Source organism: Gymnoscopelus braueri, assembly GCF_963280865.1.
Source record: "Gymnoscopelus braueri genome assembly, chromosome: 1".
In the NCBI taxonomy this organism is placed as follows: Eukaryota; Metazoa; Chordata; class Actinopteri; order Myctophiformes; family Myctophidae; genus Gymnoscopelus; species Gymnoscopelus braueri.
In genome coordinates, this window is record NC_137603.1 from 65,851,077 (window position 1) to 65,869,035 (window position 17,959).

The 17,959-nt window shown below is 38.0% G+C and overlaps 1 protein-coding gene across 1 annotated transcript; it reads left to right on the forward strand.

Moving 5' to 3' along the window:
- Positions 1 to 2,918: 2,918 nt before the first annotated feature.
- crybgx (crystallin beta gamma X) lies at positions 2,919 to 15,769 on the forward strand (the record flags this gene model as incomplete). Its single annotated transcript, XM_080424275.1, has 6 exons — positions 2,919 to 2,968; positions 5,601 to 5,649; positions 7,831 to 7,952; positions 10,171 to 10,306; positions 11,565 to 11,704; positions 15,637 to 15,769. The coding sequence occupies exons 1-6, from the start codon at positions 2,925 to 2,927 to the stop codon at positions 15,767 to 15,769; spliced, it is 624 nt and encodes a 207-aa protein (XP_080280401.1). The 5' UTR covers positions 2,919 to 2,924.
- Positions 15,770 to 17,959: the final 2,190 nt, after the last annotated feature.

A 17,959-nucleotide genomic window follows, 5' to 3' on the forward strand; every position in this document is an offset into this window, starting at 1 on the left:
GTGAGCCTGATTCATTTCCAGCTTGGCCTCGTGGCATTTGTTTAAGGCTTTGAGGCAGTATACCTTCATTATTTGACAGTGTAGTCAAAATGTTTATGTTTATGTTTATTCAGCTTTCAGCCTGATCACAGATGTTTAAAAAGACAGGTGCCATTAAAAACACTGAATTATTTTGCTGATTACAATATAAAAAATCTAAAAATACAATTGCCTATCTAAAAATCTAATAACCTAAAACAAATCTAAAATCCACTATAATTTAAAAGTCTGCACATAACACATGTGTCTTACCATGTATTATACAATATTCTGATATACTGTATGCTGGAATGTGAAGAAATCCCAACCACTGCTATTGAAACTCACCATGGAATACATTTTGGAATAAATTCCTTACCAAGACATTTCTTCATAATTTGTGTGTAAGGGGACACCCTTACAATCCTAGTCACCTTGTAACGCATGTAAAAAAAAGTTGAAATTCAACTCCCCTAGGGGAACCCGTGAGAAATGTTGAATGTTGGGTAAGAAAATATAAAATGTTTAATTCTGCAATAAGTAGCATGTGAGGTGTCAAATTATTATTATTGATAATAATAATAATTATTATTATTATTTATGTATTTGTATGATTCTGAATCATGAAACATGAAACATTTGAAAAAATGAAACATTTGTTTTGCACAAAAATCTATTTCTTGGAGGAAACCATTTTTATGTTTGAAAATAAATATTGTTGGGCGCATGTAAATTGAAGCCTCACTATGTAACTTTTTTAATTAACGAAATGTAATTTTGTCAATTTTGTTAATACAATATAATTTATTCAATTGGGGTGGTTGTAGTTTGTCTCCCTGCTCTTCTTTTAGACATTTAGATTGTGTCAAAGGTCATGTCTCACCTAGACACAGGATCTGACACGGATTTGGTCAAGATTCAATTTATCCCCTGAGCAAGCAGGCAGGCTTTGTTAGCTCAATGGTAAAAATGTCAGCATATGCGCAGGAAACCAGGTTCAAATCTGCGGTAGAAGAGTAAAGTTATATAGTGCTGCTTTAAGTAGCTATTATATCCTATGTATTATTATGGTTATGGCTGTCATAGGGCTGGAAGTCCAGTGAGTCCTGGGTTGTCCTCCTCTCCCCTCCCAGCCCAGGACCCTCTGGGTCATAATGATAAGTCACTCGGGAGTGGGGACTCCATGAAATATTACCGGTCTTAGAAAAATACCAAACAACCATACACTTGTGTGAGCCATTTCGACATTGGGACGCCCCTGTGTGCCTGACACACAGCCATGCACCACATGGAGGTCAACCACCAACACCGGGGACCGACCGTCCTCGCTGCCTATGTCCATCCACCCAAAAGCGCCTATCTCGGGCACAGGAGCCAGCACGACCTGCCTGGAGGTCCACTTGGGACCAGTGGGACCGTCCTGTGAGCCAGGCCTAACACACATGGTCCATTTGGTTCCATTTGTACACTCTCAGAGTTAAATTAACGCTGAGGATGTTACAGTGTAAATTGGGATCCCAGAGATAAAATGTATCCAGTGGTGCAAAGTAACTAAGTACATGTACTCAAGTACTGTACTTATACAATTTTGAGGTATTTTTTTTAATTTTGTGTGTTTATATTCCACTACATCTCAGAGGCATATATTGTACTTTTACTCCAATTATTTGAAAACGTTAGTTATAGTTTTATTATTAGATTTGTATTATTATTAAAAACATACATTAACCACTTCAGCCCTATATAATTATACTTTGGCTATTTGAAAATAGCCGATCTATAAGCTCATAACGCCTCGCTTTGCGACACGTTTTTGAGCTTGTAGATCTACTATTTTCAAAGGATCTTTATACATTTTAAAACTTGTGAAATGGGACATTCTGCATAATGAGTACTTTTACTTTTGGTCCTTTAAGTATACTTTGATGCCAATACTTTCATGCTTTTACTCAAGTAAATTTTGAAAACCAGACTTTTACTTGTAACAGAGTATTTCTACATTGCAGTATTGATACTACTAGGGGTCTTTGAAATGCAAAAGTTTGAGAATGGCTGCCATAGAGTTGGATGTCCACAGGGACAGTGTAATAGAGCTATTGGTCTATTCAGAGCTGCACCCGCACAAAGCATCAATGCACTCGACATGGAGGCAAAGCTTTGTTGTGAAAATGCTGAATTGTTCAAAGCCAAAACTGTTGGCACTGCACTCTGTTCACACATACAAGCGTGTGTGTGTGTGTGTGTGTGTGTGTGTGTGTGTGTGTGTGTGTGTGTGTGTGTGTGTGTGCGCGTGTGTGTGTCCATGCGTGTGAGTGTGTGTGCACATGCAAATACATAAACACTGTCATGGCTCAAAATTTTGTATTTTGAATGTGCTGTGTGTGTGTGTGTGTGTGTGTGTGTGTGTGTGTGTGTGTGTGCGTGCGTGCGTGCGTGCGTGCGTGCGTGCGTGCGTGCGTGCGTGCGTGCGTGCGTGCGTGCGTGCGTGCGTGCGTGCGTGCGTGCGTGCGTGCGTGCGGATATAAGCTATTCTGTAAGCATGGGTCTTGTTTGCAGTGCTTTTGTACATGTATCCACTCATGCGTCTGTGTGCGTGTGTGCGTGTGAGTGTGTGTGTGTGTGTGTGTGTACACACACACACACACACACACTCACACACGTGTGTGTGTATGTGTGCAAGCACATGCGTGTGTGTATACGTGTGTGTTCAGGTTTACACTGAGAGCAGAGCATGAGCATAGTGTGTGGTGTTGTTGTTGTTGTTGTGCGTGTGTGCGTGTGTTTAGCATATGAATGCATTGTGTCAGTGGAGTGTTGCAGAAGCTCTCTGAGGGTTCCAGCAGGTGACAGGACCACCTGAAACAGGCTGTATTTAAGGCCTGTTGTTCTGGCTTCGCAGAGCTGACATGAACATCTTTACTAAGGTCTCAGGATTAGCCCAACAAACCAGGTATGTTGAGAGTGCTTGTGTGAGCCAGCCGTGGCGAACCATAGAGCACCCGTTAAAGGCAGTGATTCCCAGAGGTGGAAAGTAACTAAGTAAATGTACTCAAGTACTGTACTTAAGTACAATTTTGAGGTATTTGTACTTTACTTTACAATTTCCAATACTTTTACTTCTACTCCACTACATCTCAGAGGCAAATTTTGTACTTTTACTCCACTACAATTATTTGAAATCTTTAGTTACTTTTTAGATTTGGATTATTATTACAAAACATACATAAACACTTCAGCCCGATACATTTCGGCCATTTGAAAATAGCCGATCTACAAGCTCACAATGTGATTGTGAGCTTGTAGATCTGGTATCTTCAAAATATGTTTATACAATTTTGAAAACTTGAAATGGGACATTCTGCATAATGAGTACTTTTACTTTTGGTACTTGAAGTACATTTTGATGACAATACTTTTGTACTTTTACTCAAGTATTTTGAATTCCGGACTTTTACTTGTAACCGAGTATATCTATATTGCAATTTTACTTCAGTAAAAAATGTGAGTGCTTTTTCCACCATTGGTGATTCCCAACCTGTTGGGCAGAGGGGGGGCCACTAGTGGGCCGAGAGGATATTGCAAGTAGGCCATCAAATAATTGGCAAAACACTAAGACTCAGTGGTGGAAAAAGTACTTTAACTTAACCCATGAAGACCTGAGGCCAATTTTACAAATGCCTTCTAAATCAGTAGTTCTCAATTTTTTTCATGCAAAGGATTGTATGTATTGGATTGTATGTATTTGGCCGTGGACCCCCATCTGTAAATGTTTTGTGCCAGGGACCCCCAGAAGAGAAGATTTGTTAAAAAGAAAAATCATCAAAATGATTCAAGATTTTTTAAACACTTTTCCTTTATTTTTTCAAAAATAGCACATGTACAAGCTCGCAGCGCAGCACGAAATGATGCACTGTGAGCTTGTACATCTGCTATTTTTGAGAACCACTGTTCTAAACCACTGTTCTAATCCTAAGAGTTTTTGAAAAAACTTTTTAAAAAAAATCTAAAATATTTTTATGTTACAAGTAAAAGTCCAGTGATCAGCATTTTCTTGAGTAAAGGTACAAAAGTATTGGCATCAAAATATACTTAAAGTACCAAAAGTAAAAGTTCTCCTTATGCAGAATGTCCCATTTCACACGTTTTCAAATGTATAAAATGATGCGACGCATTGTGAGCTTGTAGATCGGCTATTTTCAAATGGCCGAAATGTATATAGGGCTGAAGTGGTTAATGCATGTTTTGTAATAATAATAACAATCTACAAAGTAACTAACTAGTGACTAAAGTTTTCAAATAATTGTAGTGGAGTACAATATTTGCTTCTGAGCTGTAGTGGAGTAGAAGTAAAAGTACTGAAAATTTGAAATACTCCAGTAAAGTAAAAATACCTAAACATTTTACTAAAGTACAGTATTGAGTAAATGTGCTTTACGTTACTTTACACCACTGGCCGTGAGGATAATGCAAGTGGGCCACCAAATAATAGGCAAAACACTAAGTCTTTATTGATGACATACATTAAAATATGTAAAACATGTATGTAAAAAAAACAAGTCATGGTATTTTTTCTTTAAAAGTACACTACGTTAGTGCCATTGATTCAAGCTGGAACACAATTGATTGATTGGTCATTAAAAAAAAGTTAAAGCTCTATATTCTTAAAGTAGGCTAATCATTGCTACAGAGTGTTTGTTCAGCAACAGGGGTCTCCCCGTCTCTCCAGCTCTTTAGTAAACAGAACATATTCAGGTTAGGATACCAATTTTATCCAATCAGGAGAGAGAACCCCACAAAGACAATTTATCAGTTTGTGTTCCAGTTCCAATTTTGGTCCGCCCATTGTTTTTGTTTCATCACTTCCAATGTGATTTTATCCTGTAGTTCTTTCTCCTGATTGGAAAAATATATAACTTGGATTGGATAAAAAAATGTAACTTTGTAACTTGTCATTTTGTGTGTTTACTTGAGTTTATACTTTGCACACTTTGATGATGAAGAGGGCCACTATATTTCCACACTCACTCAAGAGGGCCACATTGCATATACTGTCGGGGAGAAACCTCTTATCTCCGTATTCTAACTTTTTTTGTAAATTAATGCCGTACTTTGCCATTCTATGTCACACAAAACTAGCAAAAATAGCTGATCTCCAAGCTCAAAAAGTGCCGCAGTGTGACGCGTTTTGAGCTTGTAGATCTGGTATTTTTGCTATTTTTGAATTGGAATCCTGTATTTGTTTTAGCTATTTTTGAATTTGAATCCAGAAAAGTTACATTTAATTTCAAATGCTTTTTGTTATACTTATACTTAACTTTATGAACTTAAATACAAATATACATTGGACATAAAAAAGACAATAGAATTTTAATACTAGTCATTAACCTACTAATATAGACGTAATTAAAGTGGGTCATGTTTGCATGTTTGGAATTGTAACATCTGAAATCAATAATATATCAGTATTCTGTTTATTAACCTGCGGGTATTAAGTGAAGGTGGGGGCCGCATGTGGCCCCCGAGCCGCCAGTTGCCCATGTATGTTGTAGACTAACTGTTGGTTCACATCACTGTCTCCACAGCAAGCTGGGGTCTGTGCTCCAACGTGCCTTCTATGGGTCCAGCGGGAGGGTGAGTCACCTGTTCCACTCAGTTAAAATGAGTGATGGAAGAACTAAGAAGTACTCAAAATGTTGACTTGAGTAAAAGTATCAATACCACCATGTAGAAATACTCTGTTACAAGTAAAAGTCCGGGAATCAAAATGTGCTTGAGTAAAAGTACGAAAGTATTGGCATCAAAATATACTTTGAGTACCAAAAGTAAAAGTATATTCATCGTGTAGAATGTCACATTTCACAAGTGTTCAAAACATTTTAAAAGTAGCCAAAGTATATAGTGATTAAGTGGTTAATGCATGTATTGTAATAATAATCTAAATCTACAAAGTAACAACTTAAGTTTTCAAATAATTGTAATGGAGTAAAAAGTACAATATTTGCCTCTGAGATGTAGTGGAGTAGAGTAAAAGTATTGAACATTTTAATTACTCTAGTAAAGTAACAATTCCTCAAATTTGTACTAAAGTACAGTACTTGAGTACGTGCACTTAGTTACTTTCCACCACTGGTTAAAATTAGAGATGGTCCAATACCATTTTTTCTTTCCGGATCCGCTGCCGGTACCCACTAGCCTGGTAACGCCCCTCCCTCCGGAAAATCTCATTTCCATTTGAATTCACTCCTGAAATAAATTACAAATGAGATTTCCGGAGGGAGGGTTTACCAGGCTAGGTACCCACAACTTGCGTATCGGTCCTTACTGAGTACCAATCCGATACCAATGCGTAACAAATAATAAATGCTTCTAGTAATTAATAATTGTTAAAGTGCAGCCACAAGTTATACAAACAATGTAAATAGTACATTACGGGTATAAAACAGTGCAACATCAACTGAAGCATTCAAAATACAAAATTGTTGTTCACCGTAAATTAAATAAATTACGTGACAAATTGTGTGGTATCGGATTGGCATAGACTGGCCTACTCACCGTACCAATACAAGCAATTTAGGCTGTAACGACAGGTTTTCCGATACTGGTATCTGTATTGGAACAACTCTAGTCAAAATGCCAAAGAGCTTTCTGTTCCTTTGTTTGGCACATTTTGATGTGAGTGTGTCTCATATTAATGGATTTGATAGTAAAATCAGTGTAGGAAATATTCATAATTAGCAGTGGTGTAAAGTAAGTAAGTACATTTACTCAAGCACTGTACTTAAGTACACTTTTGAGGATTTTTTTATTTACTGGAGTATTTTCCATTTTCAATACTTTTACATCTACTCCATTACATCTCAGAGGCAAATATTGTACTTTTACTCCACTACAATTATTTGAATGCTTTAGTTACTAGTTACCTTGCAGTAAAAGTGCCAAAAATACCATTTAGATTATTATTACAAAACACACATTACCCACTTCAGCCATATATACATTTCACCTATTTGAAAATAGCCAATCTACAATCTCACAATGCGTTGTGACGCATTGTGAGCTTGTAGATCTGCTATTTTCAAAAACATATTGAACTTGACATTCTGCATGACACTCGACATTCTGCATGATGAGTACTTTTACTTTTAGTACTTTAAAGGTAGGGTAAGTGATTTTCTTTGGTTAAAATAAGTGTTAAATAGCTCTATATTCTGATAGTACTCATTGCTATCTAGTGTTTGTTCAGTAAAAGGAGTCTCCTTGTCTCTCCAGCTCTTTATAAAACAGAAAATGCATTTTCGTTTCAGTTTCAGTTTCATTTCCAATTTTATCCAATCAGGATAGAGAACTCAATCAGGATATAGATTAAGCAAGTGAAATTGGAAGTGAAGACACTAAGAAATGAGCAGGCAAAATTGGAACTGGAACACTATAAAAATGAAGCTTAAAAATTGGTACTTTCTCCTGATTGGCTGAGATTTTGACACCTACCGGAAAATGTATTTTCTGTTTATTAAAGAGCAGGAGAGACAGGGAGACTCCTGTTACTGAACAAACACTCTATAGCAATGATTACTATCAGAATATTAACCTTTTAACAAAATACTTTTTGTTTTAACCAAAAAATATCACTTACCCTACCTTTAAGTATATTCTTATGCCAATACTTTTGTACTTTTACTCAAGCACATTTTGATTACCGGACTTTTACTTGTAACAGTAGGCTATTTCTATACTGCAGTAGTGATACTTTTACTTAAGTAAAACATTTGAGTACTTTTCCCACCACTGATAATTGTGTCACTGTGTCCTCAGGTGACCCTTTTCGAGCAGCGGAATTTCGCCGGAAGGCGGCTGGACCTCAGTTCCGACTGTCAGAAACTCAGTGACAAGAGCTTCCCAGAGAGATGCAACTCTGTGCAGGTGGAGAGCGGAGCGTAAGTGTACAACAGCACAGCACCGCCTACCGCAAAACCCCTGTCACTGCATCGTGCAAAGGAACACGACAGGCTATATTCAAAGGATCAATACCACTACCCTACACTACAGCATAGGATCTATGCACAGCAGCCATAGTATCACTTCCTTCACAGGTTCCATTTAGCGTAGCACAGTAGTTCTCAGACTTTTTAAATATCCACGACCCCCATAACTCTCAGAGTTACACACCCGTAAGGGACCATTTGGAACCCTCTCAAGGAACCATGAGGGTCCCTGGACCCCAATTTTAGACCCACTGGTGTAGCAAAGTGTTTCCAGTGATGCACAATAGCAGCACCCTGGCTCTGTTTGACCAGAATGGAACAAAGCCAACATAAGTATCATTGGCAACACCTGTGAATTTCTTCACACTATGGCTGCTGTGTATAGAGCCTATTGAAATGTTTTCCTAGTCTTACAGTTTCCTTCTTACTGCATCGATGCACAGGGTCATATAGCCATATGTACAGTGCAGTTAGACAACTTAAAGCAAACTTTTTTAACCCATTAAATCCGGGGAACGCATCTCGTGTCATTTTAGATTTCTTTGGGCTATTCAAAAATAGCAGAAATACAAGCTATGAGCTTGTAGATCTGCAATTTTGGGGAAAAAATAGTGAAAATCTGTGCAAATCTTTGAATATATATTTTTTTAAGCGAACATTTGTAACTCAAATCTTTGCTCCTGGGGGATTCTACAAATGTATTCTAAAAGAGTTTTCTGAAACACTAATGTTGCTATAATATCAGTGGTTCTCAAACATTTTCATGTCAAGGACCCCCAACATGATACTGTATGTATTTGGCCGTGGACCCCCATCTCAAAATATTTTGTTCCAGGGATAAAATATGGATAAAGTGGTTACACAGATGCGTTCCCAGCAATCACAGTTCAACATGGTGAACATGGTGAACGACACATGAACAACACAAGCTACAGTATTAGAATCAGTTTTACAATTACATCATTGAAATTATGTTTTCGTACCGTGCTCCACCATTTTGTAGTATTCCGTGAGAAGAGAGGTAGAGTGAGAGCAAAGCAAAAGAGAAAGATAACAGGTTAAATAGAACAAAAATAATACTGTACATACATACAGATAGTGCCTGTGAAAGCAGGTATATACAGTACATGAAATTTAGCATCATATGCAGGTGAGGAAAAAGTTGCAGCAGGTACAGTGTTTACATTACATTTGATAAAAGTAGTGTTAAAGGGATAGTTCACCCCCAAAATGTCTTTTTTTCTATTGATTACTCACCCCATGGAGACTTGAATTCATGGATATTCTTTGGTTTTTGTCGCATTCCTAAGCCAACAGTTTGATGACCAGTGGACCGGTAGGCAGCGGTTCCGGTAGGAGATACAAAGGAGACTCTTTGTGTCTCCTACCGGAACCGCTGCCGGTCATCAAATTCAGACTAATCAATAGAAAAAAAATATTTTTTGGGGTGAACTTTAAATCATTCTATATTCTTTAAATCATCATCTTTTAAATCATTCTATATTCTGATGAGTGTTTGTTCGGTAACAGGGGCTCCTCGTCTCTCCAGATCTAAACAGAAAATATTTTTTTAGGTCGGGATACCAATTTTATCCAATCAGGAGAGAAAATGTATACAGGATAAACAAGTGAAATGGGAAGTAATGACACAAATAAATGAGTGGACCAAATTTGAACTTGGACACTATAAAATTGATGCTGATAAATGGGTATTCTCTCCTGATCGACTGAAATTGGCAACCCACCTGATAAACCCCCCAAGAAATATCACTTACCCTACCTTTAACCCATTCAATCCGGGGACGCATCTGAATCATTTTAGATTTCTTTGGCTATTAAAAAATAGCAGATATACAAGCTCGTATATAGAGCTTGTAGATCTGCTATTTTAGAAAAATCGTAAAAAAAATTGCAAATCTTTGAATATATATTTTTTTAAAGCGAACATTTGTAACTCAAATCTTTGCTTCTGTAAATATTTTACAAATGTTATACAAAATATATATATTTAAAGATTTGCACAAACTTTCACAATTTGTTTAAAAAATAGCAGCTCTACAAGCTTGTAGATCTGCTATTTCTGAATAGCCAAAGAAACAAAAAATTACAGATAATTTTCCGGTCTAAATGGGTCAATTGATTGATTGATTGATCAATTGGTTTGTTGCAGATGGGTGGGCTATGAACATGAGAACTTCCGGGGGCGTCAGTACCTGTGGGACATGTGTGACAGGGGCGAGTATAACTGCTATGACAAGTGGTCTGCTCAGGTGGATCACATCTCCTCCGTCCGTGCTGTGAAGCAGGTGAGCCGTCGACCACATGGAAAACCTAAATTCTCCATTATTCTAACTTTCTTTTTTTTCAGTGGTGGAAAAAGTACTCAAATGTTTTACTTAAGTAAAAGTATCAATACAGCAATGTAGAAGTACTGTTATGGAATAAAACAATTACTTGAGTAAAAGTACAAAAGTATTGGTATCAAAATGTACTTAAAGTACCAAAAGTAAAAGTAATAAAATGTTTGAAAATAGCAGATGTACAAGCTCACAACGCGCCGCGATGCGACGCGTTGTGAGCTTGTAGATCGTCTTTTTTCAAATAGCCTAGGTATAAAATAGGGCTAAAGTGGTTAGTGTATGTTTTATAATGTAATAATTTATAGCTGCAATTAAGTAACTAGTAACTAAAGTTTGCAAATAATTGTAGTGGAGTAAAAAAATAATAATATTTGCCTCTGAGATGTGGAGTAGAAGTAAATGTATAGACAATTGGAAATACTCCAGTAAAGTAAAAAGTACCTCAAAATTGTACTTAAGTGCAGTACTTGATCAAACGTACTTTAAGTTACTTTACACCACTGTTTTTGTCCCTGCAAATTTAAAGCCCTACTTGATAATACTACAGCGTCACACAAAAGCATCAAAAGTAGCAGATATACAAGCTTGTACATCTTCTACTTTTGAATTTGAATCCTGAGAAGTTTTGGACCCGACAGAGATGATACGATTTCATTTGACTATCATTGAATGGACCACACTGGTGGACTATAACCAACATACTACCCAACGTTTTTATTATGTTAACAAATTATAATAATAATGACAATAATAATAATGTAAAAAACATGGTAAAGTCATGGTAATTTCCAACGCTTTGAGATTTTCAAGTGAGCCCTGATCCAGAAAATGTTAAGAGCCACTGGAATATACAATACGATGTTGGCAATATGGTCCTTTAAATCTTTTTCTTAATAGCTCAAGTTAGTTTAAAATAAGTTGATCATATTGTAGTTCTTACATCAGGTCTAGCAGGAGTGTATGAACAAATACCTAAAAAAATTACTTAAGTAGAGTACTTGAGTACTTAGTTAGTAACTTAGTTACGTTCCACCACTGACTATGGGTCTATGCATGATGCATGTGTACACACACACACACACACACACACACACACACACACACACACACACACACACACACACACACACACACACACACACACACACACACACACACACACACACACACACACACACACACTGATCAGTGTTAATGTGTGCAGGACAACAACCCTGCCAAAGCCCAGCTGTTTGAGAGAGCTGGATTCTCTGGTAAGAAGACAGAGATCCAGGACGACATCCCCAACCTGATGAGCCGCCACAGCCTCAACAGAGCTGCATCCATCCGCGTCCTCGGGGGATCGTGAGTTCAACCACCACATAGGGCATAGCAGTGGCGGCCATTTTCTGGTTCCACTCCAAAAAAACAATGCATTTTTCCCATAGAGATTTCATAATCTCTATGGATCCCATAGATAATGACCGTCACTGCTATGCCCTATAGCACACCTCTGCTTCTCCACTGCTATGCTAGGGCTGTCCATTACTGTCTTAGCCATTATTCTATCGTATCTATGCAGTCATGACCAGTGGTAAAAAGTACTCAATTTTATTTAAGTAAAAGTATCAATACTGCAATATAGAAATACTCTGTTACAAGTAAAAGTCCGGAATTCAAAATGTACTTGAGTAAAAGTACAAAAGTGTTGTCATCAAAATGTACTTCAAGTACCAAAAGTAAAAGTACTCATTATGCAGAATGTCCCATTTCAAATTTTCAAATGTATAAACATCTTTTGAAAATAGCAGATCTACAAGTAGATCGGCTATTTTCAAATGGCTGAAATGCATAGGGCTGAAGTGGTTAATGTATGTTTTGTAATAATAATAATCCTAACTAGTAACTGAAGATTTCAAATAATTGTAGTGATAAAGAAAATGGCCTCTGAGATGTAGTGAAGTAGAAGTAAAAGTATTGGAAATTGCAAATACTCAAGTAAAGTACAAATACCTAAGAATTGTACTTAAGTACAGTACTTGAGTAAATGTACTTAGTTACTTTCCACCACTGGTCATGACATTCTCATATTCCATTCCAGTTGGCTATGATTGGCTTCCAAAGTTTGTGGGGGTGGCCGTTTGGCACAAAATGCCACACATCATAAATGCAGCACCTGATTGCTTGGAAACTTTGCACGCACACACTAAGCCAAGGAAGAACCCACTTCACGTTTTGGCCTATAACTCTTGAACCATAGGTCATACAATCAACATCTTTCCCCCCTGGATTCCTTGGATCATGACACAACTTTGTACCAGATAAAATTTTCTGCCATAGTGCGTTTTCTTCAAATTGCACTTTTTGCTACTACTCCTACAGATTTTGTCCAAAACTCACACAAATCGGTACAGATTTCAGATCCCATTCCAAGTAGCTATGCAAGGCAACCCAGCCTGGCGGAAACCTGTGCTCCTCGGAGCACTTTTTTTTTTGTTAAGAAGTTCGTTTTTTAATCAAAATAGACGCAGAAATTATTATAGTTATAATCGACTAGATCAAATAGGCTGACTTAAACCCTATTTTATACTTATTCTGTTGTACAACGGTGTTACACAAAATCAGGGGTCGGGGGACAGATGACACAATGTGACCAGTCTATTCATCAATACTCATGTATAATTTCATAACAGAATAATGAAATTATTCATGAGTTTCAGGGCATGTCAGACAAAATGTACTCAGTGAATTACACATATAACTAGACGCGTCGCAATTCTGGGAAATTGCAAAGTGTGGTTGCGCCGACGCCAGTCGTGGGTCTTGGATATGTTTATCGCATGGGTTCAGAGATCATGTGTACCGATTCTTCTGAAATTTTGACAAAATATGTGGGAGGAGGAGCTAAAAGTGTGTTTTGAAGAAAATTCTAAATGGCGGAAAATCTATCCAGACACAAATGGGCGTGGCCATATGGGGAGTTGCGCCATGACCCAAAAATATATTTTTATCCTACCACCTACGGTTCAGGAGTTATAGACCAAAATGTAAAGGGGGCTGTTATAGCGCCACCTGGTGTAATAATTTTTTTGAATAATTTCGGACTAAATTATGAACCTCCCCTCCAAGTCTTGTAACTCTAGCCCTTACGGTTTCTGAGAATAAAAATACTTGAATGGGAGTTTTTTCATTTTCCCATTAAAGTGGATGGGGAAATTTAATGCACTAATAAATCAATATCAATTAAACTATATAACCAATCTCTTAGCAAAATGATTGCGCACGATTCCCGGTGAAGCCGGTCATTTTGACATATGACACGAGTGTGGGGGAAAAAAACTGTGGGAGGAGTAGCGTGCCAAAATAAAGTTCATCTAGAAATAAAGAAAGAACTAGACGCGTCGCAATTCAGGGCAATTGCAAAGTGTGGTTGCGCCGACGCCGGTCGGGACTCGAGGAGTACGCTGGGAGGAATACCGTCGGAGGCTGCGCAAATTACATTGTCACATAACTCCTGAGATCACTTGCGTTTCATTTTGAGAGGATTGATCCCCCCAACATAAGGTTTTTGCATCAAACGGTTACATTTTGAGCATTTGTGGCGCCCCCTATGGATCAAAGTGGAAATGCTTTTGGGGATTTGTTGAATAAACCACCCTTGACATGTGATTACAATTTGGGATTGATTGGACGTTTCGTTCGTGACTTCTGGCATTTTTGGTAAAACGGGCCCCTCCCACTAACTTTGGAAGCCAATTACGGACAAACGGTAAGGACTATCGAAATGCCGTTTGGACATGTTTATCCCATGGGTCCATAGATCACGTGTACCGATTATTGTGAGATTTGGACAAAATCTGTAGGAAAAGGTGCAAAAAGTGTGTTTTGAAGAAAATTCAAAATGGCAGAAAATCGATCCTGACGCAAATGGGCGTAGCCTATATGGGGAAATGCGTCGTGACCCAAGGAATCCAGGGGAAAATAAATTTTGATTTTACGACATACGGTTCAAGAGTTATAGGCCAAAACGTAAAGGGGGCTGTTATAGCGCCACCATGAGGTTGACTGGTGTAATCATTTTTTCAATAATTTTGGACTAAATTATAAACCTCCTCTCCAAATCTGGTAACTCTAGCTCTTACGGTTTCTGAGAAAAAAATACTTGAATTTGAGTTTTTTCACTTTTCCATTAAAGTGGATGGGGAAATTTAATGCACTAATAAATCAATATCAATAAAACTATGTAACCAATCTCTTAGCAAAATGATAGCACACGATTCCCGCTGAAGCCGGTCATTTTGACATATGGCACTAAATTGGGGAAAAAAAACTGTGGGAGGAGTAGCGTGCCAAAGTATTGTTTATCTAGAAAGATTAATAAAGTGGGAAGAGTACTATAGTCTGGTTGCCCTGTTAGGGCAACCACACTAATAAAGTAGGTACTGGTAGAGTACTATAGTCTGGTTGCCCTAACTGGTTGCCCTGTTAGGGCAACCACACTAATTAGCTAAATGCTGAAAATCGGTGTGTCTGTGTATCCACCAAATACATATTTCCCAGATCACCAAAACTATAATCTACCATAATACTGAAATATACTATATGCTACCATTCTATTGAAAGAAACTATAAGCTACCATACTACTGAAAGGAGATCCAAGTCAAGACTGACATTTTAAGGGTTCAAACTGCTCATTTTATCATGTATGGCACAGGTGGGCTACAGTCAGTGGTGGAAAAAGTACTCACATTTTTTACTTAAGTAAAAGTATCAATACTGCAATGTAGAAGTACTCTGTTACAAGTAAAAGTCCGGAATTCAAAAAGTTACTTGAGTAAAAGTAGCCTACAAAGGTATTGGCATCAACATATACTTAAAGTACCAAATGTAAAAGTACTGAAAATAGCAGAACTGAAAATAGCATATCTGCAAGCTCACAACGAGTCGCACTTGTGAGCTTGTAGATCGGCTATTTTCAAATAGCCTATGTATAAAATAGGGCTAAAGTGGTTAATGTATGTTTCAGAATATCATAATTTACATCTGAAAAGTAACAAGCAACTAAAGTTTTCAAACAATTGTAGTGGAGTAAAAATACAATATTTGCCTCTGAGATGCAGTGGAGTAGAAGTAAAAGTATTGGAAATTGGAAATACTCAAGTAAAGTACAAATACCTCAAACTTGTACTTAAGTACAGTACTTAAGTAAATGTACTTTCCACCACTGGCTACAGTAAGCCGTTTAAGTGTTCTGAATCTGAAGGCTATTTGTTTGTGTTTTGTGATGTGCTTGTAGATGGGTGATCTACCAGGAGCCCAACTACAGAGGTCCTCACTATGTCCTGGAGAAACGGGATTACAACAACTCCTCTGACTGGGGCGGTCAGAGCAGCACAGTGGGCTCCATGCGCAGGGTCCGTTTTAGCTAAGAACCATCCATCAACTTCCTTCTGCCGATGAACTTGACCAGGATTCAACCCTACACCATTACATACATGTCATCTTCACACACCAGAAACCTATTTTATTAATAAACAGACTGAAAACAACTGGTTGAAAGAGATGTTTTAAATATACTGGATACAAGTAGACAATGTAAAGTGAGTAATAACCTGTCTAAAGCAGTCGTTCCCAGACGTTTTAGCTTGAGACCCAAAAGAGAAATTTGATGTCTCCATCACGTTGTTCTTTAGACTCTAAAGAACAATGTGATGCATTAATGACAATCAAAGATGATAAAACACTGGTAATACAGTGCCGACAAGTGGTGGCGCTATTAATGTCCTGGACTGTGAGATATAAGATAGGGAAATCTAATCAACTCAGTAACTAAAAGTTCTTTCAGAAAACTAACCACCATCCGTTTGATCAACTCCTTCAAAATAGCAATACAAGAATCAGAATCCACGTCTTTGTCACATCACAGGTTTGCAGGTGTAAAGAAGTGGGTGAAATTTCATTAACGTTAAGTTAATCTATAAGGAACATTTTCCAAAGTAAAAGCGACTGAACTGTATCTAACGACATGGATTGCCACTGGCCAGGTTTCTGGGAATATTTTCCTCCCGGATACAGCAAGAGTTAAAATGCCTTCAATAAATACTTAAAATCATGACTGTATTAATTAATTGTGCAAAATACAACTGTGCAAACTATTCTATAAAACACAAATATCCTGTGAAAATAATCAATACTTCCATCCCTCACGTTATCAGTGCAACAATCGGTAACAGAGAACCTATCTTTTACAGTGTTGTAAATGTTTTGAGGGCACAAAGGAAATAACAGGGCAGGAATTCAGGTTCAGGCCGCTATGTGCCCCTCACACCTGTCGCACCTCCGATCCGACTGATGTGTCGGAGTCATAGTGTTGGGGGCTTCGTCAGAGTACCCGTCTGTGAAAAGATTTACAACACAAATCTTGTATGGGGCACAACATATTTGCAGATGGGGTCTGCGCTATGGACAAATACATATTAATTTGGGGGTCCTTAATTATTACTTAAAAAATTATTAAAACATTAGGAAGTAAGCCCAAATAAGCAACTACACTTTAGAAACGAGACCAAAAACCCGCAACCACCAAGATTTACAAGCAACTATATAGTAGAGCGGAATAGCAATACCATCGTGCACTTTTTGCTGAAACTTTCAGCATAATTAGTATATAATATATCCAAGATGGCCGCCCGTTTACAGGGTCTGAATGTCTAAATACTTAAAAAAAAAAAATTAAGGCGTTCTTTCCAACTAAGTTGGGGTTGCCCATTCATTTGATGATACTTTGGAGATTGCCAGAACCCAAGGACATACATCAAATCAAGGTCAAGGTCAAATTACATAGTAATAAGTATATTTTAGCTTGGACACTGGGTTATACTGCAATATAGTGAAACTGTTCTTCCATTTTGTGACAATGTGAATAATACAAAACAAATAAACAGAATAAACCCATGGTGGTAGTCTATATAGTAGTAGTATATATTAGTATAATAGTAAATGACAATAATCAAGGTTCAAGGCTTCTTTATTGTCACATCTTGCGTACAGAAAGAGAAAAGCAAGACAAAAAACAACGGAACAGTCTCCAGAACAGAGGCACAGTGCAGTACATTTGAGTGCAGCTTTGGCACACTTGCATCGTCCAGTACACCCTTTGGTGCAGCGACAGCGGATTAATTCATGGCACGATTTGGATGCTTCAGAGAGAGTGGTCCAAAATGGTTGCCACCCAGTTGTTTCTTTTGTCCAGCCCCATTCAGTTGGCTCTGGCATCTCTGGTTCCAGTACCAATGCCTGGTTCCAACAGTTTGCCTGGTAGCAAGTGCGCTTGATGTGTTGCTTGAGTGCTGCCTGGGTTGGAGGAATGCTCTCTAGTGTTCTTGACTTCTGTGTGAAGAGCTGTTTCCTGGCATCATTCACTTCCGTGCACTCACTGGTTCGGTCATATTGATCCTTCACTGACCTAACTTGGCGTGTGTAGGAGTTCACTGAAAGCCTCATTCACCTCTGGGAATGACCTCCAAGTTTCCTAGGCAGTCTCCTTTCCTCTGCTAGCGAATGCAGATACAGTGTCACACCCGGTGAAAGCGTGAAAGACTGGAAGAGTCAGACACTGT